This window comes from Primulina eburnea, chromosome 9 (genome assembly GCF_022965805.1).
Source record: "Primulina eburnea isolate SZY01 chromosome 9, ASM2296580v1, whole genome shotgun sequence".
In the NCBI taxonomy this organism is placed as follows: Eukaryota; Viridiplantae; Streptophyta; class Magnoliopsida; order Lamiales; family Gesneriaceae; genus Primulina; species Primulina eburnea.
Window position 1 is genome coordinate 4,951,885 of NC_133109.1, and position 24,906 is coordinate 4,976,790.

The 24,906-nt window shown below is 33.2% G+C and overlaps 2 protein-coding genes across 2 annotated transcripts; both read left to right on the plus strand.

Moving 5' to 3' along the window:
• Positions 1-1,322: 1,322 nt before the first annotated feature.
• LOC140841187 (auxin-binding protein ABP19a-like) lies at positions 1,323-2,171 on the plus strand. The gene has a single exon (XM_073208439.1). It carries the CDS (start codon positions 1,386-1,388, stop codon positions 2,016-2,018), a length of 633 nt encoding a protein of 210 aa, XP_073064540.1. The 5' UTR covers positions 1,323-1,385; the 3' UTR covers positions 2,019-2,171.
• Positions 2,172-12,591: 10,420 nt separating this feature from the next.
• On the plus strand, positions 12,592-13,438 carry LOC140841188 (auxin-binding protein ABP19a-like). Its single transcript, XM_073208440.1, has one exon. It carries the CDS (start codon positions 12,601-12,603, stop codon positions 13,285-13,287), a length of 687 nt encoding a protein of 228 aa, XP_073064541.1. The 5' UTR covers positions 12,592-12,600; the 3' UTR covers positions 13,288-13,438.
• The last annotated feature ends 11,468 nt before the right edge of the window (positions 13,439-24,906 follow it).

Below are 24,906 nucleotides of genomic sequence, written 5' to 3' on the forward strand. Positions count from 1 at the left end.
AGCTGTCTTTCATGTCTTCTTCTTCTCTTCCTTTCTCAGTTTCCATGTGCCCTTTTTGGACCACTTCTTTTGCTTCTTCACGAGTAGCCAAATATACATGCATGATATATATATTCTACCTAGCTATGCTACTCAAGAAACACATTAAATTCTTGTAGATAGATAACATCCTACTTATAAAAATTAAACTGCGCCTGGAACTTGGTCTCCAAAGGAGTTCCTTGATTGGTTTTAGAAAAAAATTAGATTATCTGGGAATAGATTATCCAAGTACATTTAATTCTTCAAAACCAATATGGTGGGCTAGATGAAATATTAGTATCTAACGAGTGGTAATTAAACCAGAAATTGTAAGTGATAACGAGCTGTTTTATGTGGTTTGGTGGCATAAAATCGACCAAATAATTATAAAGGTTGTGAAATCGCCTAAAGTCTCACGTTGGGAATACATTAGAAAGTTCATAGGTTTATAAAATGGGAGAAGTCTCAATTGGTATGAGGTTTTTTTTGGTAAAGTTAAAAAACAAACCCACAAGGATATTCTGCTTAAAGTGATCAATATTTACGATTGTGGTGATATGTGAGTTTAATGGTACAACAGATGTTATCAGAGACATTTGTCTAGATCAGGTCATGTGTGAACAGAATTCTCGGATACTTAAAAGAAGGAGGTGGAGGGCTCCAATTAATACATAACGAGCTCTCGAGGTATGCGGTGTTCCCAGTATTATACGTAAGGCGTGCGCTCCAACGTAGTGGAGAAGAGTGACCTTGATTGGAGTGTAAAATTCTCCAAGTGAAGAGAACGAACATATGTGCCCGAACCATGATAATAATGGTGGTCATTTATTGAGAACACAATCAAAGTCCGACATTAGAAATATAATAGGATCGAAGATCACGGGTTTATAAGATAATATGGAAGATATCTAGGATGCCTTTTACGTAAAGTTAAAAAAACAAATCACGAAGAATCTTGCCTGAAATGGACAATATAATGCTATTATATATGGTTGATACATGAGTTCAATAATAGCATAATTATAATTTACAAATGTAAATTTTTTATGTCTGATGGAGCTAGTTGTCGACCCCTTATGATGGAGATTAGCAATCTAAATGGATGATTCTTTATGAATGAAAAAGGGATTTTCTGTCCTTTTTCTTTCTTAAAACTCAAAAGGGCCTATCCATCTGAGTAAGCATCATTCTTCTTCACTAAACCAATTTGTGGTTCTCCTAAAACTTTCAAATTTCCTGCTGAAATTATAGCCACACATCAAGAATGCTTCAAACTCTATATAAACCTCCCCGACTCTCATTCCAAATGCAACACAACCACACCAAGTACTTTTATATTATATAAACTTGCTCATCAGCCAAAAATGCTAAGATTAATCTTTCTTTGTTTCACTCTCTTCGCCCTAACTTGCATCAATGCTTTGGTGCAGGACTTCTGCATAGCAGATTTGACCGGCCCCGAAACCCCGTCTGGTTACACGTGCAAGCCATCAGCCAATGCAACAGTATCCGACTTCGTTTTCACCGGTTTACGGGCGCCTGCACCTAAAATAGCCCTCATCAAAGCATCCGTTACACCTGCATTTACAGCCCAGTTCCCCGCCCTAAATGGCCAAGGCGTCTCCCTGCTCCGCCTCGACTTGGACCCGGCAGGCGTAATCCCAATGCATACTCACCCTGGTGCCGCAGAGCTTCTGCTGGTGACCCAGGGCTTCGTCGTCAGTGGATTTATCTCCTCGGCTAACCAAGTGTTTGTGGCGAAGCTTCAGAAGGGAGATAGCATGATTATCCCACAAGGGGTGCTGCACTTTCAGATCAATGGAGGTGGGACTACCGCCGTGGCGTTTGCGAGCTTTAGCAGCGAAGGCCCCGGGCTGCAGATCACTGATTTTGCTCTGTTTGGGAACTCGTTGGCGACTGATATTCTGGAGAAGGTGACGTTCCTTGATGAAGCACAAATCAAGAAACTCAAGGCTGCGCTTGGGGGCAGCGGCTGAGGCCATAATTTCCTAGTTTCTCTTTTTTTTTTTTTGTTTCCATTGTCCTTAAATCTGTTTTTACTTTCGTTTTTTTGCCTGAAATCGCTGTAACCATGTATTTCAATGTATTGCATTTCTGTTTCAATAATTCAGATTCACTTGGAGCCATAACATATATATAGTTTTGATACGTTGCATATCTATTATGCAAGCTCCGATGAAATAACATTCACTTATTTGTACAATTTTAATATGTTTCATTACATTCTCGTGACCTCGTCGATACTCACATAGGTGTACACGATTAGTTTGGAACAACACGTTGCATTAAATGAAGTTTCCGCCATTACGAGGTCATAATAATGGAGATGAATGTTCATGCGCCTATATTTGAAGAAAATATATGATATTTTTATGATGGATTTATAAGAAATATAAATATGATTTTTTTTTATGCTAACGCTCATAGAAACTAGGTTTTCAGTTTGGTTTTGGTGCATAAATTTAATTTTTTTAACTTACAATTATATTTCGCGAGAACGTAGACATGAAGATCAAAATAGTCAAAAATAGTCTAGAATTAAAAATTAATGTATCAAAACAAAATTGAAAACTTATTGAACTAAAACTCAAAATTAAAAAAACTAGTGGATAACGAATTATTTTTTCTAACATTTTAAAGTTAATAGTAAATGATTAGCTTTAGCTTTTTGAATAGACGTATTTTACACTCTAAGGTTTGACAATAATTAATGTATTCTCGAAGGCCTTATTCTGTGATATTATGGCCTCTAGTGTGGTTTTCCCTCAAAAAAATAAACAAACTAGCTAAGTATTACGCAAAATTATTCCCCTTTCCAATTAAAGAACGCACGCGCACACAGGGGCGGGTCTTTTATCAAATTGTAGTACTTTTTATATTCTATCACCAATCTACCGTACTTTTCTAAAATTTTTTAAAATATTGTAAAAAAAATTTTTTTTTTAAAAAAATAAAACTTTTACTCCCCCGCCCTTCCAAATGGGGGGGGGGAGCAAAATATTTCACCTCCCCCGCCTGTAGGGGAGGCGGGGGAGGTAGAACCTCGCCCGAGGCGGGGGAGGTAGAAATGAACCTGTACGACAGGCGGGGGAGAGCTATTATTGAAAAATGAAATATATTTTTAAATTATAAAATTTCAAATGCTTGCCCGCCTATTGCAGCGGCGGACAAATTTAAATATTTTTAAAGTAAAATTCTTTTGTTTTTTATGATGTGTTCTTTTATGTTTTAAATATTATAATTTTGTTTTTTTGTGTAATTATTGGTGGATAATGGAAAACGACGAAATTAATATATTTTATTTTATCTAAAAAATGATTTAACGTTACTGTACAAAAAGATGGATCTTATCATATCTTTCAATGTCGCATCAATTTGTGTCGAATAATTAATGTTTTTGTATTTATTTGAATCACGAGTTGTCTTTAATTTTTTTTTAAATATAGGCAATAAAGAATTCATGTATTGTTTCTCTATATATGTCTGAAGTTATTTTTCTTGTTTTGCATCTGATAATAAGTATTCTTTCTCGAGTTATTGTTCCGTCGGTGAATTGAAGGAGTGAAGAAATATTCGGCATCAATCAGTCCTGATTGAGGTATATCGCTAATTTTTCAAATATGATATATCAATTTTTGTTGTGAAAATGATTATTTATATTAACAACGTCCGTATTCATAAAAACAATGTAAAAAGCTAATTAACATATTTAGCAATTAACATAATTAATATGTTAGTTTGATTAGTTATTTAATCTAATACCAAATTTAATTATGATAATAATAGGAAATAATCCCTCTTATTTGACTTAATTTAACATGTTCTCTGTCATTATGAAAATGATTCAAAGGATATAATTGGAATTTAATTTAATTAAATGCTAGTTTTAAAAACTAACTTAAAGTTAAATTTGATCATAAACATACATGTGTAGAAGGTCATTTTAAAATCCCCTAAACAAATATATCATTTTTACGTAAACATAATAAATAAAAACACTTCAATAATATTTATGATAACAAATTAACAAATAAATATATCATACCAAAAATTAAGATAATAATTTTAACGAATTAAGATTAAAAAATTTTAAACATAAATTCAAATTAATATAATACAACCATCAAATAAATTAATTGAATACAAATAATTTTAAGAACACTCAGAAATATTATTTACATTTTAATAAGATAGACAAGATAATACCAATATCAACACTTCCTGAAATAAATGAAGAGACAGAAAGCTATAAAATTATTAAAATTCAAAATTTTATTAAAAAAATTTGAAACGAAAAAAAAATCAAATCCACGGACAAATGTTTTAACACAATATAAGTGACAAACCTTTGAATACTAAATGGAATTGAACTTCGTGAACACAAAAGTGACAAATCTTTGAAGAAAAAATGGAAGTCTCGTGTGTATATATATATATATATATATATATATATATATATATATATATATATATATATATATATATATATATATATATATAAATATATATAAATAATTTAAAAATAATTTCCCCCTCCCCCGCCTCCCCTACAGGCGGGGGAGGGGAAATAATTTAAAAATAATTTGCTCCTCCCCCATTTGGATGGGCGGGGGAGTACAAGTTTTATTTTTTTTAAAAAAATTTTTTTTTTACAATATTTTAATAAATTTTTAAAAAGTACGGTAGATTGTTAAATGATAATAAAATGTGCTATAATTTGATAAAAGACCCCACAGGGGCGGAGCTACTCTTGGACTAGGGTGGGCTCCAGCCCACCTATTATTTTATTAAAAACAATTAATATTTTTAAATTAAATATTTTTTCATCCCATATTAAAATTAAAACAAATTTTTTATAAGTTTTATTTTTTCTATTTTTTGTAGTCTCAAGTTTAAAAATTAAAAATAAAACAATTCCCATAAATCATAATTCATTACTATTTATTGGTTGTTTATTATCGTATGCTATGAAATGATGTAACTTTGAAATAAAAAAATTCAACGACGCTAAAATTATATTGAATATTTAGATGTGATTATTCAAGTTGCAATAATATTATCTTATGATATATATGAATTTTGAAATTTGAATTTTATCCAGAAAATCTATTGTTGCACATTTTTGGAATAATAATCAATTGGTTGAAATGTATAATGATTATTGATGTGCAATTATTATTGGGCTTGTTTTGTGATTTTTCTATTTATAATAACAAAAATTGAATAAGTATGAAATTTGAAAAATAATTATTTGTCATAAAAATTTTGAGAATATTGAATTTTTCTAGTTAAGTAACTCAGAGAATGGAGAAAATAAAACTATCAGGTTATTTTTAAACCAAAAGAGCATATATAAAAAAATAACAAGCAAACATCAATTACAGTCTATAAGTGAATAAAATATTGGTTTCAACCAAAATAACATATCGAAATGAATTAATTTTAAAATTCGGTTCGGTGTTGAGGTGCAATAATTGTCGCTACTAGATAGAGCGATCGAACCATGACATTTGGGCTGCTGTGCGATTTAAAATATTTGAGTTGCACCATTACCACCAACTATAACTTTTGTTAAAGCGGCAAACATTTGGTCCTACATTCGGTTAATTCGGAAGTTCGGTTTAATATTTTAAAAATATAGGTTAGTTCGGTTCGATTTCATTTTCTAATATAAAATTTCGATTAACATAACAAACTAAACTTTTATTAATAAAATTAGCATTATTAAGTTTTTTAATAAACTTTATAAGGATATAAATATTACAATTTCTAATAAAATTTATTAGACAATAGTCTATATTTAAAAATATTTTTTAATAAATAAAATTTAAATTTATTTAATCTAATTTTTATATTACAATTTTTTATTTAAAACATAATTATTATAAAAAATTCTAAAATTTCGGTTGATTGTGCTACTGATTGAAATAATCGATTTTTTCGATTTTGTTTATTAGGTTTTCGTAGTAAAGTTCGGTCGGTTCAGTTATTAGAAAAAATATTCAGTTAATTCGATTTTAGAATATTCGATTTGATTTTAATTGAATCCATTACTGTTTAATACAGGATGGAGCCAGCCCAGATATTTAAGAAACACCCCCCCCCCCCCCCCCCCCCCCCAACACACACACACACACATATATATAAAAGCTGGGACGGAGCTAATATTGGGGGGAGGGTGAGTACCGATCGTCTCCTCTTTTTTTTTTTTTTTTTATTGACTAGTGATCTAAAAATAATTTTTTTTCTCCATAATATTTGCTCTTCCCTCTCCAATATTTTTTGACTACGGTCCCTGCTTATAAGTATGGATCAAAATTGGAAGTAGCACTAGGCCTAGTGAGTGAAAAGCAACCATTCATGCAGTGGTCACAAATATGCATGGGTGAGTGGCTCCGCCTCTTCGTTTTCAGGGTACTAATAAAAGCTGTATTTGGAAGCTTATATCGTTTGTCAGGTCTATTTTTTAAGCCCATAATGTTTTTTATTATATAGTATTATAAATTAATTTGATATAAATTTATTATTTTTGGATTATTTTTTCTTCTTATCATAGAAATTTATTTTCGTTTTGTCCAATATAAACTTTTTTTATAATTCCTAGGTCTCTTGATAAAATTATTTATAAAATTTATTATTTCTCTATCGCTTGGTAGTTTTTTTTCAGATATAAATATATTTTATCGGGGTCAAAATAAACAAAAAAAAAAAAAAACCATTTTTATTCTATAAATTTATAAGAAGATGTGTAATTGGACCAATATAAAAATTATTCTCTGACTGATATGATGTTAGGATAGAAAATTAATTTAGAGTGGTGAATCAATTTATCTCAAGATTTTTCGGTTGAGTTAGCAACACTGAAATTTTGTTCTTTTCAGTTGGATTTTCATCAAGTCAATCAGCGTGAACTGTGTAGAAGTAGGCTTACTGCAACTGGTTGAACAAATGACTTATCAAGAAGGTCAGTAAAGAAGGTAAATTGAAAAGTAAATAAATTCAAGGTTGTTTCTGGATGTTCGGAGATTCCAAAACTCATTCGTCACTTATTTTTCCTTGCGGAAGGCTTGCACTAAATTTTTTTGGTAATTACAATTAATTTGAAATCACCCACTTCGGTAGGACTTAATACTGCCTAACTGAAACTATTAGTAAAAACTTCAATCTAGATACTTTGAGCAGTAAGATTTCTTACTCTCAATTACAATAATTTATCAGAGAATTTTTGAGCATAAATTCTATCCTCAAAATGATTATATAATGATTTATCAAAGTGTGCTGACTATTTCAGTTTGGCTCTCGAAAATCTTTTTACTGAGAAGATCAGTTTATTTTGAAAATCCAAATGTGTAACCGTCTAACTTGGAGCTTGATCAACTGATCTATTTATATCTTCAATTTGCAAAAGTAATCATTTTTCCTGTTTCCAAATGGAGATGTCATTGTTGTCATGTCATCGTCCTTTTTGACATGTTTTGGTAATGCATTAAGATCTAACATTTTGATTAATGTTCAGTGAATGTTAGTACATAAATTTTTATTTGATATTTCAGCTAGGTTCTGATTCTTTAATGATTGATCATATTGATTCTTCAGGAAATATAAGTCTTTGGTCTGACTGATCAACTAGATAGGCAGGGGATTCATCAGTCGATCTTGAATCAATTTAGCTATCAATATCCTTATTATGTTTTTATCAGTCTGGCTTTGTAATCAGTTAGGCTTCTTAGTTCTGTTTTTCTCCTTAAATTTACTTAAGATAGGTTAATCACTACAACTTAAAATGTTCCCACATATGAGTTTTTTGTGAAGACCCGAAATTTTGCAACGAGAAAATCTATATATGTCATAAGAAATTTCAGCTCAATTTTTTGGCACAATATTTTTTAGTTCCATACAATCATAATCTTGAAAATTTGAATAATCATTGTCCCTTCATTATTAATCATTTATCACCATGTGCAATATGGAAGTGCACCAATCTTGGAAGAGATTCATTCAGCCAAAATCGCTCTCCATTTGCACTTAAGGAAGCCAAAATCACTCACCATTACAGCATGAATCTCGGATGTGTATCTCGAATCAAGAAGAGGCCACGTTCATTTGGGGAGAGAAGAGTGTAATAATCCCTTTGACTAAGCCATTAGCAACATTAAGGGAGTGATAAAAGCTTACCTTGTAGCTGACTATCCAAGCCTGTATAAGAAGAACATAGGTGGTAGTAATCCCACCTCACATATTGCAAAATCCATCCCCGTAACTACAGAAATTCGAAATATAGCTGCTGGAAAAACATGCCAAATTTGAAGCATTACAGCAACCGAATTCGAAGCTTTGCCGCGACCTTGTTCGAACGGAGTTCTTTTAGCACGTCCTTCTAGCATTTTAATCCAAACGAAATCAGGTAAGTGTGCTTTTGCTATGTATTTCTTTGTAACTTAAACTTTGTATAAGTATTTCATGGCATAATTGTATGTGTGTCAAACCATTTTCGAAAATACTATTATATATTTCATAAAATCTCGATCGATGTACGATATGTTTCTTCTATTTCCGATGTTCTTTGATTCTACTGAGTTCATTCAAAAATTTCGATAAGTGTTGTTTGATACATCTGATTCTGTGGTGCACTATTATGATTCGAGTGGGATATGGAATGACGATTGTAAATTTATATGACCCCCATCAGTGGGTATAAAACTGTGTTCCGGCCCCCATCAGTAGGTATAAAACTGTGTTTTGGCCTCACCCCTTAGAAGACTAACATATTGAGGACAATTTGACCATGGAAAACGAGATGAATAACAGTGTTTTCGTTTGTTCTGATTCGTTCTGTTCTGAATTGTCTGATAATCTCTATTTTGCATTTCGATTCCGATTCTGATCTGATATGAAATACTACGTTTTGAAAATCAGTTTGAAATATGGATTTTAAATTATATTTATATGTATTTGTGGTAATCGATCGGCCCCCACTTGCTGAGTGTTTCCCAAACACTCACCTCTTACATTTCTCCCCAGATAAGAATGAAGATCAAGTTGACGAGGATGAATAAGACACGTATTGGAGTTGGTGATGAAGTTTCGAGATATGAAACTCGCTTATGTTCTTCCTAAGTTTCGATTCAAGTTGTATAACGCTTCCGCATATTTTATTTTGTTTTGGAATTTATCACTCTAAGACAAGATTATTTTGAGTTAATTATGAAATAGACTGGTTTTGGTTTATACTGAACTACGAGGCTTGTTGTTTGGCGATTATGTGATTGTTGAACAACGTCGATGTCGACTTATAACCCCAGTCTCGGGGCGTGACAGTTTTTTTAGTGAATTAATTGAAGAAAATATCATTGATCTTATAGTTATAATAATAAGTGTAAACTAAGTTTCTCAAAGTTAAAGCCCATCAAAATTTTCTCTCCTATCAACCGTGCCACAAAAAAATATTGAATGAATTGGTTATGTTATCAATTGAGAAATAAATTATTAAAAAAGTTGATTGGTATTCTTAGCTCTAAAACTGTAAGACTGATTATATTTCAGTGATCATTTTGTACATGTCTGATCTTATTACTAAATTATGATATATGTTTTGACTATTGTGCATTGTTTAGTTTTATATTGTCTTTAAGATAGTTATTTAATTCAAAAAAAGTTGTTATGAGTCTAAAAAAATATGTATGCACGTTATGATTTAAGGACCTCTTTTAAAGTTAAATTCGGATCTAGAAGTTGTTAGGATCGGTCCTATTTATCTCCTAACACAAAAGGTTGCGGGTTTTTTTTTTGCAAAATTTTATTGGAATTTAACATTCTTAATATCTACGGTACTTATTTTATGTAAGTAATTTCATTATGAATAATTTTTCAAAAATTCCCTTATAAAAGATGTATTGAAAGATATTTTGATTAAAATAACTTATTTTGATTGATTAAAATATTAATGAATTAGTAAATAAAATATAAAATTTTAAAAGTTTCTTATTTAATATAATTTTTTTTATAAATGATAAATATAATGCAATTACTCCAAATTTAATTATGTTGAATGAAATATATAGGTAATTAAGTCATACTTTAATTAATTTCTACTATTAGTGAAAGTTTGATATAATTTACTTATACTGTTTAGATAAAATTTGTGTTGCGATAAATATTTTTATACTGAAAAAATGTAATTTATGGATATATTTATACTATATTTATTAAAGATGTGTGTCATTCATGATCCTATTTATCCTTCACTGATAATGATATTAAAGCGATAATTTTAAACATATATACTTAAAGATAAAATATAATGAAATTAAAAACATATACTTAAAGATTAAATATAATGAAATTTATAAATCAAAATAATATCTAAAAAAATTATACTCAATAATAATAGTTCAACTAAAGTGACTTTTTTAATCTACTAAAAAATAGAATTTAATAAATAAAAATTCAAAATAATATTTAAAATATTATATTAGCATAATTACATTCTATATAAAAATTTTAATATATATCGTATGTAAAGATATTTTTATATATTTAAACATTGATTTCGCCTCATAAAATATATATTTTGAATTTAAAAAAATAATTCCCTATTTAGTCCCCTATTTTATTTCATTTTCTTAATTCAAATTCTTATTTTTCAATTGTTCCGAATTAATAATTCATTTTACGTAATTTTCTCGGTTTAGTCCTTGTGTAGTTTTAACTAGACAGTTAAAACTTAAAAGAGATGGAAAATAAGCATATGACTCATGAATAGCTCCTTAGTTAGTCCTCCATTTTATGTCAATTTCCCCGGTTCAATTTCAAGTGTCTCGAGTTCAAGAACTTTAATCTTGTGGGCAAAATATTATTCAAAGTATATATATATATATATATATATATATATATATATATATATATATATATATATGGCAAAAACTTGTGTGAGACGGTCTCACGGGTCGTATTTGTGAGACGGATCTCTTATTTGGGTCACCCATGAAAAAGTATTACTTTTTATGCTAAGAGTATTACTTTTTATTGTGAATATGGGTAGGGTTGACCCGTCTCACAGATTATGATCCGTGAGACGGTCTCACATGAGATTCACTCTATATCTATATATATTGAGCACGATCTCAACTTAAAGTAAACAAAAACACACAAAAAAATACAATAAAATATATTAGAATCCTATTTAAGACATAATCTGCAATTATAAAAATTATAATGATCACTATTGTTGAGATCGGAACCAAATTTAGAAAGGGTGAATAAACTATGTAAAATATTTTCTTAAAACGAGTTGTTTTGACCATTTTTAGGTTGTTAAAACTAAAATCTTTGAAAGGTTGACTTCACTAGACCACTAAAGAATAGACAAGCGTTGAAACAATTAATTTAGACTAGTGTTAAAATATATATTCAAATAAGCAACAGCTGGAGATATAAAGTACGAAAAAGTAAATAACATATATTTTATGAATGTTTATATATATATGTTAACACTTCTATATCAACTCTTCTTTCATTTAGAAAGATTCTACCGAAAGACTTTGGTTTTAGAACTACTTGTAACAATCCATTTCAATTAGAACTTATCAAATGCCAATTGCGACGGATTAATACACAAGCGACAGTGTCTGCATAAACCGTCGCTAATAGCTAATAGCGACGTTTTCAACAAAAACCGTCGCAAATTGTTTATAAATATCTGTGTTTTCAGTCCATTTTTCTCCACACCACTTCACAACACTTCAAATTTTTCTCTCTTAGACTATTTTAGTTTCGATTTAGGGTAAATTTTTTGGTTTCAATTTTTGGTAAGTTTTTAAGTGTTAGTTAAGATAATAAATATTGTTAGCATAGTGTGATTGTAAGTTTTTTTTTGATTTATTAAATTATTAAAACTATTTTTTTTTTATTTTCCTGAAACACTTTGCGACGGACATCATGAAAAATCGTCGCTAAAATTAGCGACGTACATTATGTCAAACCGTAGCTAAAATTAGCGACGGTATAGTAAACCGTCGTTAAGTAGCGATAGTTTTTTATCATGTCCGTCGCTAATTTTACCGACTATATGTCATAAAACAATGCTAATTAGCGACTGTTTTTAATAAACCGTCGCAAATAGTAGCTACCACAAGGGATTTTATCTGTTGTTATTAAACACACTTTCAACAACATTATCAGTTACAACAGTTTCAACAAATCACGATGACTCTTGCTTAAAATGGGCATATAATGCTATTTATTATGTTTGATATATGATTTCAATAACAGCATAATTATTTACAAATGTAAATTTTTTATGTCTGATGGAGCTAGTTGTCGACTTTATGATGGAGATTAGCAATCTAAATGGATATGATTCTTTATGAATGAAAAAGGGATTTTCTGTCCTTTTTCTTTCTTAAAACTCAAAAGGGCCTATCCGTCTGAGTAAGCATCATTCTTCTTCACTAAACCAATTTGTGGTTCTCCTCCGACTTTCAAATTTCCTGCTGACATTATAGCCACACATTAAGAATGCTTCAAACTCTATATAAACCTCCCCGACTCTCATTCCAAATGCAACACAACCACACCAAATACTTATTATATACACTTGCTCATCAGCCAAAAATGCTAAGATTAATCTTTCTTTGTTTCACTCTCTTCGCCCTAACTTGCATCAACGCTTTGGTGCAGGACTTCTGCATAGCAGATTTGACCGGCCCCGAAACCCCGTCTGGTTACACGTGCAAGCCATCAGCCAATGCAACAGTATCCGACTTCGTTTTCACCGGTTTACGGAAGCCCGCACCTAAAATAGCCCTCATCAAAGCATCCGTTACACCAGCATTTACAGCCCAGTTCCCCGCCCTAAATGGCCAAGGCGTCTCCCTGCTCCGCCTCGACTTGGACCCGGCAGGCGTAATCCCAATGCATACTCACCCTGGTGCCGCAGAGCTTCTGCTGGTGACCCAGGGCTTCGTCGTCAGTGGATTTATCTCCTCGGCTAACCAAGTGTTTGTGGCGAAGCTTCAGAAGGGAGATAGCATGATTATCCCACAAGGGGTGCTGCACTTTCAGATCAATGGAGGTGGGACTACCGCCGTGGCGTTTGCGAGCTTTAGCAGCGAAGGCCCCGGGCTGCAGATCACTGATTTTGCTCTGTTTGGGAACTCGTTGGCGACTGATATTCTGGAGAAGGTGACGTTCCTTGATGAAGCACAAATCAAGAAACTCAAGGCTGCGCTTGGGGGCAGCGGCTGAGGCCATAATTTCCTAGTTTCTCTTTTTTTTTTGTTTCCATTGTCCTTAAATCTGTTTTTACTTTCGTTTTTTTGCCTGAAATCGCTGTAACCATGTATTTCAATGTATTGCATTTCTGTTTCAATAATTCAGATTCACTTGGAGCCATAATGTCACGCCCCGAGACCGCGGCGTCGGCGATGACCGACGATTTCGGTTGGGAATAAATCTAGCAAGCGGACTAGGTCAAGTTATAATAAATGGATGATGAGTCCAAGTATCGATCCCACAGAGACTAATATTTAATTACTAGAATTTATATCACTTAACTTAAGCTAGACGAAATAAATAAAAAGATGATATGTGGATTATTAATCTAAGCTTTAAATAAAATAATTGCAATTAAAAACGACGGATTCAGATATCAAGGAGGGATTCAAATTCAAATAAATAACTAAGACACACCACGGTACCAAACTCTACTATGTTGACACATGTTAAAATTCAATTAATTATTTAATTCTTGACAATTACGGTGAAATCCCCAAATTTATTTATTAAACGATTCCTCGAGTTAATAAACCTATTTAAGTCTAACAGTCCAATTATTTCTAATTGAATTTAATTAGATTTAAATGCGTTAAATCTTTGTGAAATTTCAGTTTTCACCTAAAACCGCACACTGAAACCGAATACTATTTCTAGTCAGTTTAACCATGTGTTGATGACGTCTTTGTTGCTATATTTAATCAATCATCTTCCGATTCGTGATTAATCAACATACATGTAAATAGTTGATCAGGCTATTAACAAGAAATATTAAACCAACGTCAATCAATAATTAAAATCAAGAAAAATAATATAATGAAAATAAAACAAATATCAAATAAAATATTGTTTGGCCCTATCGTGGTCTTAGTCTAAAGAAAATTATTCCATGAATTCAAAAGAAAAGTGAGAACACATATTTAAGTTCATAGAAGAAAACAAAATAAAGAATGAGTGGAAGGAATTCTCAGTGATTTGTAGTGTGTGTGAAGAATTCCTCCGTGTTTCTTCTATCTTCTTCCTCCCTGTAGCCTTCTGTTCTACGCTTCCTTCCTCTTTTCCCCTTCTCTGGTGTTCACTTCCGTTCCCTCTCCTTTCTTCTATGTCCTTCTCTCCTCTCTCTTCCGCGCTGATTTTTTTCTCTTTTGTTGCGCCTCCCTTTCTTCTGCTCACGTAAGCTGCTTTTTATAATTCATCATGGGCCTAATCCTCAAATTTCTTTTTAAGCCCATCTCAAACTTAATCCTCGTAAATAAGATTGTAGATTTTATTTTCAAATATGAGACTCAATCTTTATCAAACTTCAATAATATCAAGATAATAAAATATAAGAATATTTTATTTCTTTTCCTTTGGTATTTTCTTTTTTTGAAGTCTTGTAAATTTATTTTATTTCCAAATTTAATCATTATTCCTCTTTTATTTAAATCTACAATTATTAATTCAATTAAGCATATAATTAGGGATAAAAAGTCTAGATAAAGACGGGTGTCGCCTGATCAAACAAAAAACCCGAAAACTTTCATTACATCAATGCGGATTGCCGCGCATTATCAAATCAAATCCCTAAAATCTTTGTAAGATTTGGCCTTATCAATCCCCCCACACTTAAGCCTTTGTTCGTCCTCGAACAAATCAGAGAAAAAAATATAATCGAGGAATATTCAATGATTCACCACAAAAATGACACAATCAACACTTTTCAACCTACCAAATTCCGTCACACTCAATCAAAATATCACACTTCGAAAATCGTAAAATTCACTTTCGTTGCAACTTTAAAACTCAAGCATTCACTAGAAAAGATCAAGATAATGAGACGTGTGTAGTGTGGAAGTCAAAACTCATATTCCACAAAGGTGTTTTAGTTCAAGGAATGCTCATATTTTCTGATTTTTTTTTTAAGAAACTCTCCATAAGCTTGTCTTTCATACCTTTCTCCACTGAATGTTGGAGAAATATGACCCGGTCAATAGGTCTTTTTAAGCTTATAACGTTAGGCCACGGCTCACGGCTACAATAAAAGGTAGGGATATTCAAAATGAGAGAAAATAAACAATTATTCCTTCAGCGCATTCCTTCATCTCTTATCTTCCTCCTTATTGAGTTTCATCATCCTCCATCAACTTTTTCATCTTCCTTGTACTTTCATTCATATCCCCCCATATTTTTTTTTCTCCAGCTTCTTTCAATCTTCAACAACATTCCCCTTTAGTTTTTTTTTTCATAACCACATCATACAACATTCATTCCTCCTCCTTTTCTTTTATAATTATATATATCTTTTCATCAATCCCTTTCTCATTCTTCATGATTTTTTTTTTTCAAATTCCTCCAACTTTTTCTTATCAATTATCAACACATGGGAGTTATTGAAAATTTTAAAGCGCCAAAGGGGTTTATTTCTCTCAAAATTAAGGTAGAGGAATAGTGTATGAGCTAAAAATGGGTATTTGATGTGGGATTTTGAAGGAATACGAATGGGGGCTAATTGTATGTCTTTGACACACTCCATTCGATTTATTAGGCTCAAAAGGGAATACTAGGGATATGAATGATGCATAGGGTAGGCTTGAAAGGCTCAAACGGTCCAAAGATCGCCTAAATCATCCCTAAGTCATTTTCCTCCGTATTTTCGCCTCGAAGGAAAATCAGACAAGTTCTAGATTGTTTCTTTTCTTTCTCTTTTTTTTTTTCGATTTTTTTATGAGCCCACCTCTTGCCAATTCACAATTAATTCATATAAGTTTGACTTAAAGTGCGTAGATTATGTCTCAAAATATGATACAAAACTAGTTTGTGCTCAAATCCTTCGGGTACAACTACAGTTCATCTCAATCAATTCCAAGCGTGATTCAATCTCTCGAGTGATCAAAAATCTAGGAAGTCAATTAGTATGTCATGTAATCACAAGTGCAGTTTCTCAAAGAATAACCAGAAAAATTTTCATGCTCGAGGATTAAACATTTAAGCACATGCTAAGTGTTGTGACGTGAAACCAAACACAAATCCCCCCACACTTTAGATTTACGCTGCCCTCAATGTCATGTTATTCAGAAAGAATATAAAACTTGCATGCAGAATAGTAAGAGAACACTTCCCTGACAGTGTTGTTTAAATTCCATGGACTGCTACATAGGGATGGTAGAATTCCTCAGTGCTGGAAATCTTTTATTTCAACAGTTTAGCTTTTCCAGAGTCTAAGTCATCTTACTTCATTCCAATATTCCCTACACACACCAAAATCACAAAGGATTAACCTAATAGAATGAAAAAATAAAAAAAATAAAAAAAAAAACAAAATGGAACGAAATAAAATAAATCATTGTGTTGCCTCCCAACAAGCGCTAAATTGATTGTCTATAGCTAGACAATGGAGAAGCAGCCTTCAATAGCGGCTTCCGTCCATAGTAAGTATCATACGATATTACATATGGGTCTTGATTATGTGTGCCCTCAAGCTTGGCATGATATTGACATTGTAAGCTCGTCGCTCCAAGAACACTCGGCAAAAATTGATTTTTAGGGGAAGAACAATCCAATCCATGATAAAGCTCGTAAATGATGTAATATTCTTGAGTTTGCGTTGATGGAAATAAAGAATCTGCTGGTGGAATATATGGTAAGACCATATATGAGTTCAAATCCTTTGACTTGTGTTCTTCTACATCCTCCAACTTCACTTCTGCCTCATCTTTGCATAGGGGTTCCTCCCACTTCACTTCTGCCTCATCTTTGTGTATGGATTCCTCGAAGAATTCTTCTTCCTCCAGCTTCACTTCTGCCTCATCTTTGCATAGGGGTTGCTCATAGAATTCTTCTTCCTGATTGGTCATTAATTGATCAACAAAAATCGCTTCGTCCTCTTGGTTGATTTCGGACACTGGTTGCATTAGAAGCTCAATCTGTTCATCGATGAAACACAAAGAGTTGACCGTCTTCTTCCACTGGGCTATGATTTCATCTAAATGTGCACTATGCTCTTCTTGTTGCTCAAATGGTTGGTTTACAAAATCGGGGCAAAATTGTGGAGGATATTGGTGACTCCAACCCTGCAGTGAAGGATCACAATGCCAGTGGTAGTCGAAATCTGCCATATCATTTAACAAGTGCATCGCACTGTTGTATTCCCTATTAAATAAGTGACTACCAGTTGCCAAAGCCCCATAATTTACCCAACTTCTTGTTGCCTCGTCCAAACCAAAATAGAAAATTTGAATAAGAGTGTAGTTTGAAAAATCATGAAACCGAAAATTGTTTGCCAGATCATTGAATTTCCCCCAAGCAGAATAGAATGGTTCCGAGTATTTTTGGGCAAAATTCGTGAACACTCTTCGATGATCCATCTTGAATTACCTCACAATAAAACAAATAAATTAGAAAAAAAAAAGATGATGTTTTTTTTTTTGGGAAAAAAAAATGTCTAGTCTCAATAAAGCAATTTATTCCAATATTAAATAAATTAGTCCCCGGCAACGGCGCCAAAAACTTGACCGACGATTTCGGTTGGGAATAAATCTAGCAAGCGGACTAGGTCAAGTTATAATAAATGGATGATGAGTCCAAGTATCGATCCCACAGAGACTAATATTTAATTACTAGAATTTATATCACTTAACTTAAGCTAGACGAAATAAATAAAAAGATGATATGTGGATTATTAATCTAAGCTTTAAATAAAATAATTGCAATTAAAAACGACGGATTCAGATATCAAGGAGGGATTCAAATTCAAATAAATAACTAAGACACACCACGGTACCAAACTCTACTATGTTGACACATGTTAAAATTCAATTAATTATTTAATTCTTGACAATTACGGTGAAATCCCCAAATTTATTTATTAAATGATTCCTCGAGTTAATAAACCTATTTAAGTCTAACAGTCCAATTATTTCTAATTGAATTTAATTAGATTTAAATGCATTAAATCTTTGTGAAATTTCAGTTTTCACCTAAAACCGCACACTGAAACCGAATACTATTTCTAGTCAGTTTAACCATGTGTTGATGACGTCTTTGTTGCTATATTTAATCAATCATCTTCCGATTCGTGATTAATCAACATACATGTAAATAGTTGATCAGGCTATTAACAAGAAATATTAAACCAACGTCAATCAATAATTAAAATCAAGAAAAATAATATAATGAAAATAAAACAAATATCAAATAAAATATTGTTTGGCCCTATCGTGGTCTTAGTCTAAAGAAAATTATTCCATGAATTCAAAAGAAAAGTGAGAACACATATTTAAGTTCATAGAAGAAAACAAAATAAAGAATGAGTGGAAGAAATTCTCAGTGATTTGTAGTGTGTGTGAGGAATTCCTCCGTGTTTCTTCTATCTTCTTCCTCCCTGTAGCCTTCTGTTCTACGCTTCCTTCCTCTTTTCCCCTTCTCTGGTGTTCACTTCCGTTCCCTCTCCTTTCTTCTCTGTCCTTCTCTGTCTCTCTCTTCCGCACGCTTCTCTCCTCTCTCTTCCGCGCTGATTTTTTTCTCTTTTGTTGCGCCTCCCTTTCTTCTGCTCACGTAAGCTGCTTTTTATAATTCATCATGGGCCTAATCCTCAAATTTCTTTTTAAGCCCATCTCAAACTTAATCCTCGTAAATAAGATTGTAGATTTTATTTTCAAATATGAGACTCAATCTTTATCAAACTTCAATAATATCAAGATAATAAAATATAAGAATATTTTATTTCTTTTCCTTTGGTATTTTCTTTTTTTGAAGTCTTGTAAATTTATTTTATTTCCAAATTTAATCATTATTCCTCTTTTATTTAAATCTACAATTATTAATTCAATTAAGCATATAATTAGGGATAAAAAGTCTAGATAAAGACAAATATTATCAAATCAAATCCCTAAAATCTTTGTAAGATTTGGCCTTATCAGGCGACATCTGGCATCGTTAATAAAATAACAATAAGTCTCGCAGTAAATAGCTAAATACCAGTCTATTTCATAAATTTTCCATTGTCTTTACAAATGAAGAAAAATAAAGAGGTTGCGGAACCGCGGAAGCGAAAAGTACAAACATTACTAAGAAAGACAAAGGAACACTAATGGACTTGAATTACTTCATTCTAATTCTTTACCAGCCCCAGAACTGCTCCTGCTCTTTTTTTTCTACTTGTTCTTCATTCTCATCTGGAGAGAGACGTAAGGGGGTGAGCACTTTGAGAAACACTCAGCAAGTAGAGCCGATCGAATACCAGAAAACATTTGATACATAATATGTTATTATCTTATCCCTCTTCACCGAGACTTCGATTATGGCTACTAGACAAGCTCTTATTCAATTAACCATGCAAGCTTAGGTAGCACACGCAAAAAAGTAAATTGCTCAAGAAAATGATTTACATGGTTCAGCCTTGAATGGCCTACATCCACGAGAAGAAAGAAAACAACTCTTTTATTGAAACCACCATAGAGTAATTACAAATACACCGATTATGAATAGCACTCCAGAATCTTCTGTCAGGCCTCAACTCCTTGATCACTTCTGTCTTGTGTTGTTCTTCTCATCAAACCTTCTGTGTATTTTTTGTGTTGTATTCTATTAGCCAAGAGTTCCCCATATATAGGACGAGCTGACCTGTGTTTCTCTTTTTCCACAGCTTATCCCAACTCTCCTAAGTAACGGCTCCCAACTCCCCTAACTGAATATAACCAGTTGGACCAAATCAATGTTTTAAACTCCCATTGACTTATAATGCAGCATGTCTTTGAGAGACACACAACCTCCTCTCAACATAATACTTTTAAAACCTTCTTCTTTTACCTAACATAGTATATCAGAGTTGGATGAACATAAGTTAATCATTGAACAAATCAGAGTTTCAGAGTTGGATGAACAAAAATCAAATTTAGAACAATCAAAACTTCGAATCAGAACATTTCAGAATAGAACTTATCAGATAAACAGATTATAATGATCATGGGCTATCCTTGATCTTGGGCTCCCTCTGGGGCCTTCTCCTGTAAATGAGCTCCCTCTGGGGCTTTTTCTCGCATTCGGGCACCCTCTGAGGCCTTCTCCTATAGACAGGCTCCCTCTGGGGCTTTTTCCCTCACAGGCTTTCCCGATGCACCATTATTAGATTCAAACAGATAACTTATCATTTAGAGACAAATTGGTTCGAACAAAATGACACCAATATAGAACGAAACAGAGAAGCATAAACGAACAAACAGACGGAACGAAACGATTTGAAGAAACTTAGTGATTTTCGAAATCCACACTTATTCACATCATGCAGTAGACGACCGAATTTTAAAACATACATAATCTGTAAAACATATAAACCTATTTACCTGAAATATTGTTCCAAATATCTTGGAATGAACAAGTTGGAGCTTGACATTGAAAAACCAGTCACCTTACAAAAATGTTTGCGCCTAATTGAACCGTTGGATCGATATGAATTTTGGATATGTTTCTCCAAACACGTGTAGGTATATTATTAATGGTGGAGATTGGATTTACATTTGTAAAACAATAAGCAAAACTTTCTGAAATTGGGCAGAATTTTGGTGCTCGAAAATTACAAATTTTGGAGAGAACTTTTGATGTTGTTTAACTCATTCCTTTGCCACTATTTGTAGACACCAATGTGACTTTAGGTCTTCCTCCTCCTACCAAAGGTTGCATGGTTTATGACATTAATCACCAATGTGACTTTAGGCATTCCTCCTCCATACCAAAGGTTACATGGTTTATGACATCAATTACCAATGTGACTTTAGGCATTCCCCCTCCAAGCCAAATATTGCATGTAATTTATTCTCCATAATTCATCTTCAATACAAAAATAAAATTAACTTGATACTTTGTCTCTTTGTATAGTAAAATTTTGGGTCTTCACGTCCTTTCCTCCTTGCTTAAAGTTTCGTCCTTGAAACTTGAATTAGCTTGGTCTTTAAAAAGGTAGGGGTGATGTCTGCTCATTCTTTCTTCAAGTTCCCAAGTAGCTTTTTTTCGGTATGATTATACCATTGTACTTGGACATATGGAATGATTCGGTGTCGTAGCACTTGTTCTTTGGTATCCACTATATGGATAGGGACTTCTTCATATTTCAATTCTTCATTCAGGTTGCCGTCGAGTAGCAGTAGTGCAACCTCGAGAATATGACTCGAGTCGGGAATGTATTTTCTTAGTTGCGACACGTGGAAGACATTATTGATTCTTGACATGTCAGGCGGCAAGACTAACCGATAAGCTAGGGTTCCGACTCTTTCAGGAATCTCGAAGGGTCCGATGTATCTTAGGTTCAATTTTCCCGATTTGCTGAAGCGGACCGCTCCCTTCATAGGTGAAACCTTGACATTAGACTTTTCTCCGACTTCAAACTCCAACGGTCTTCTCTTCAATTCATCTCAGCTCTTTTGTCGATCATGTGCTGCTTTGAGTTTCTCCTTGATAATGGCTATCTTTTCAACTGTGATCTGTACTAGTTCAGGCCCGGTGATGGCTTTCTCCCCGATTTTGTCTTAATACAGCGGGGATCTACATTTTCGACCGTAGAGCGCTTCATAAGGGCCATTTCTTTGCTACTGTGGCAGTTGTTATTGTAAGTGAACTCTATTAGGGGTAGATGCTCACTCCAATTTCCTTTGAAATCTAGGGCACTCGCCCTTAACATGTCCTCTAAGGTTTGAATTGTTCTTTTGGTTTGGCCATCTGTTTGCGGGTAATAGGCCGTGCTGAGGGTAACTTTGGTTCCCATGGCTTCTTGGAAACTTTTCCAGAATCTGGATACAAACCTGGGATCCCTATCGGATAGTATACTTGTTGGAACTCCGTGTAATCTTACTATGTTGTCCATGTACAAGGTGGCTAGTTTATCTAGGTTGTATTTCATTCGCACCGGTAAAAAGTGTGCCGATTTGGTCCGTTGATCGATTATAACCCAGATCCCATCATGGTTTTGTCTTGATTTTGGTAGTCCTACCACGAAGTCCATGGAAATGTGCTCCCACTTCCATGTTGGGATCTCTAGCGGTTGTAGGAGTCCTACAGGTCGTTGATGTCGACAAATTTGGCATTTACCGACAAAGTCAGCTACGTCCTTCTTCATTCAATTCCACCAGTAATTATTTTTTAAGTCTCGGTACAGTTTGGTGCTTTCAGGATGAATTGAGAACTTTGACTTGTGTGCCTCAAACATTACTTCTCGTCTTATCTCATCGAGGTCTGGTACACACAACGTTCTTTCATCCAAAGGACGCCTTTCTCATCAGTTTGGATTTCTTGAGCTTTTCCTTCTTGAAGTTGCTCCTTAATTTTTGCTATGGAAAGATTTTGATTTTGTTTCAACTTGATGGTTTCTTGAAGGCATGGTTGAGCTGAAAGAGCCGATAAATTTACTCTTCCTATGTCTCTTCGGCTCAAGACATCTGCTACTTTGTTTACTTTTACCCAGGTGGTAGTTGACTGTTAAATCATAATCCTTCAAGAGTTCAATCCACCATCTCTGCCTCATGTTTAATTCTTTTTGAGTGAATATGTATTCGAGGCTTTGATGATCGGTGAATATCTCGCATTTATCACCATATAGATAGTGTCTCCATATTTTTAGTGTAAATATGATGGTTGCTAACTCAAGATCATGAGTTGGGTAATTTTGCTCATGAGGTTTTAATTGCCTTGATGCGTAGGCAATTACCCGACCTTCTTACATAAGCACACACCTTAATCCTTCTTTTGATGCATCACTATATATTGTTAAGTTCTTGTCATTTTCGGGATGTATTAGCACTGATGTAGATGCGAGTTTTCTTTTAAGAATCTGAAACTCTTCTCGCATTCCTCGCTCCAAATAAATCTAGAGTTTTTCTGTGTGGATTTGGTAAGGGTTATGGCTATTGAAGAAAATCCTTCAACGAATTTCCTATAATATTTAGCTAAACCCAGAAAGCTTCGAATCTCAGTTACTGATTTTGGTCGAGGTCAGTCCACAATTGCCGCTACTTTCTTGGGGTCCACTGAAACACCTAGTTCAGAGATTATGTGTCCCAAGAAGGTGACACTTGTTAGCCAAAATTCACATTTCTTAAATTTGGCATACAGTTCTTTTTCTCTGAGTGTCTCTAGAGTGAGGCAAAGACGTTTCTCGTGATCTTCCTTACTTTGTGAGTACACAAGGATGTCATTTATGAATATGACCACGAATCTATCAAGGTATGGTTTTAAAACTCTATTCATGAGATCCATGAATGCTGCTGGAGCTTTGGTCAGTCCAAACGGCATTACCGTAAACTCGTAATGTCTGTACCTTGTCCTGAAGGCTGTTTTAAGAATATCTTCTGCTTTGACCTTCAGTTGATGGTATCCTGACCTCAGATCGAGTTTTGAAAAGACCTTAGCTCCTTTTAACTTGTTGAAAAAGTCATCTATACTTGAAAGATGACACTTGTTCTTGATCTTATTAAGTTCTTTGTAGATCGACACACTATCTTGTACTTTCACCATTCTTATGTACCAATAAAACTGAAGCTCCCTAAGGAGGGCACTTGGTCTGATTCGTTAATGTCTAACAAATCTTGGAGTTGATCTTTTAGCTCCTTGAGTTCAACTGAAGCCATTCGCTAGAGTTCCTTAGATATTGGTGCAACACAAGCTATTAAAGTTACTTTCGAATTCTACAACACGGTCTGAGATAATTCAAAGTAACGCTTCCGGAGCTCTCGTACCACAGGAATATTTTATATCTTGAGCTCAATTCCTTCTTTTGCTTCCCTCATTATCGCTAGTTATACTTCTTATCCATACTCCATGGCTTTCTAAGTCTGAGAAGCAGAAAGGAAGGATTTATGTTCCTTATCCTTGCCATGAAATACAATTTATTCTTGGATTGGAGTTTGGCATTCTTACCCCGACAATCTACCATTACATGATTCTTATACAACCAATCAATTCCCATAGTACACTGAACAAAATCAGCACTGAATATATGCGTATCCATACTTATTTTATTCTATCTTAAAATTATCGCGATTACTATCTCAAAACTTAAAACCAATATAGAATCTTAGAATATAACTCCTTATCAGCCTATTAACTCAAGTCCCAATAATTATAACTTAGTTAAATTTCTTTCAACCTTGTACGAAAGAAACTAATTCCTCAAATAATTCTTCTTTTACTAAATCTTCCCTTAATCAAGACTATGAGCCTAGCGTGCTTGAACACAAACAAGTTTCATTGGATGTCTTTCTCCTCAAATCTCCTTTTTTTTTACTTATAAGAAGAGTCAGAACTTATTATGTATGATATACTTCCTTTAGATATTATTTCTTACCTTCATAAGATATTACAAAATCCTACATATTTAAATTTAGCACTTAGCATCCCAAATTTAATGAACATAGTTAATTATTGACACAAAAATTAACTTCTACATCTGAATTTCAAAACTTATATAATTCTTTTCTCATATTTTCATAAATAATTTATTATCCCCGAGTCAAACATTTCATCTTAAGTCAGAAGCTTATCTTCGATAGGTAAATTCCAAAAAATGTAAGTCAACTTCTATCAGATAGATGTATTCCCAAAAATATAAGTAACTTATATCTGATA

Bases quoted from the DNA above. Each gene is read 5' to 3' on its own strand.
- LOC140841187 (XM_073208439.1), top strand. From the start codon at position 1,386: ATGCTAAGATTAATCTTTCTTTGTTTCACTCTCTTCGCCCTAACTTGC.
- LOC140841188 (XM_073208440.1), top strand. From the start codon at position 12,601: ATGCAACACAACCACACCAAATACTTATTATATACACTTGCTCATCAG.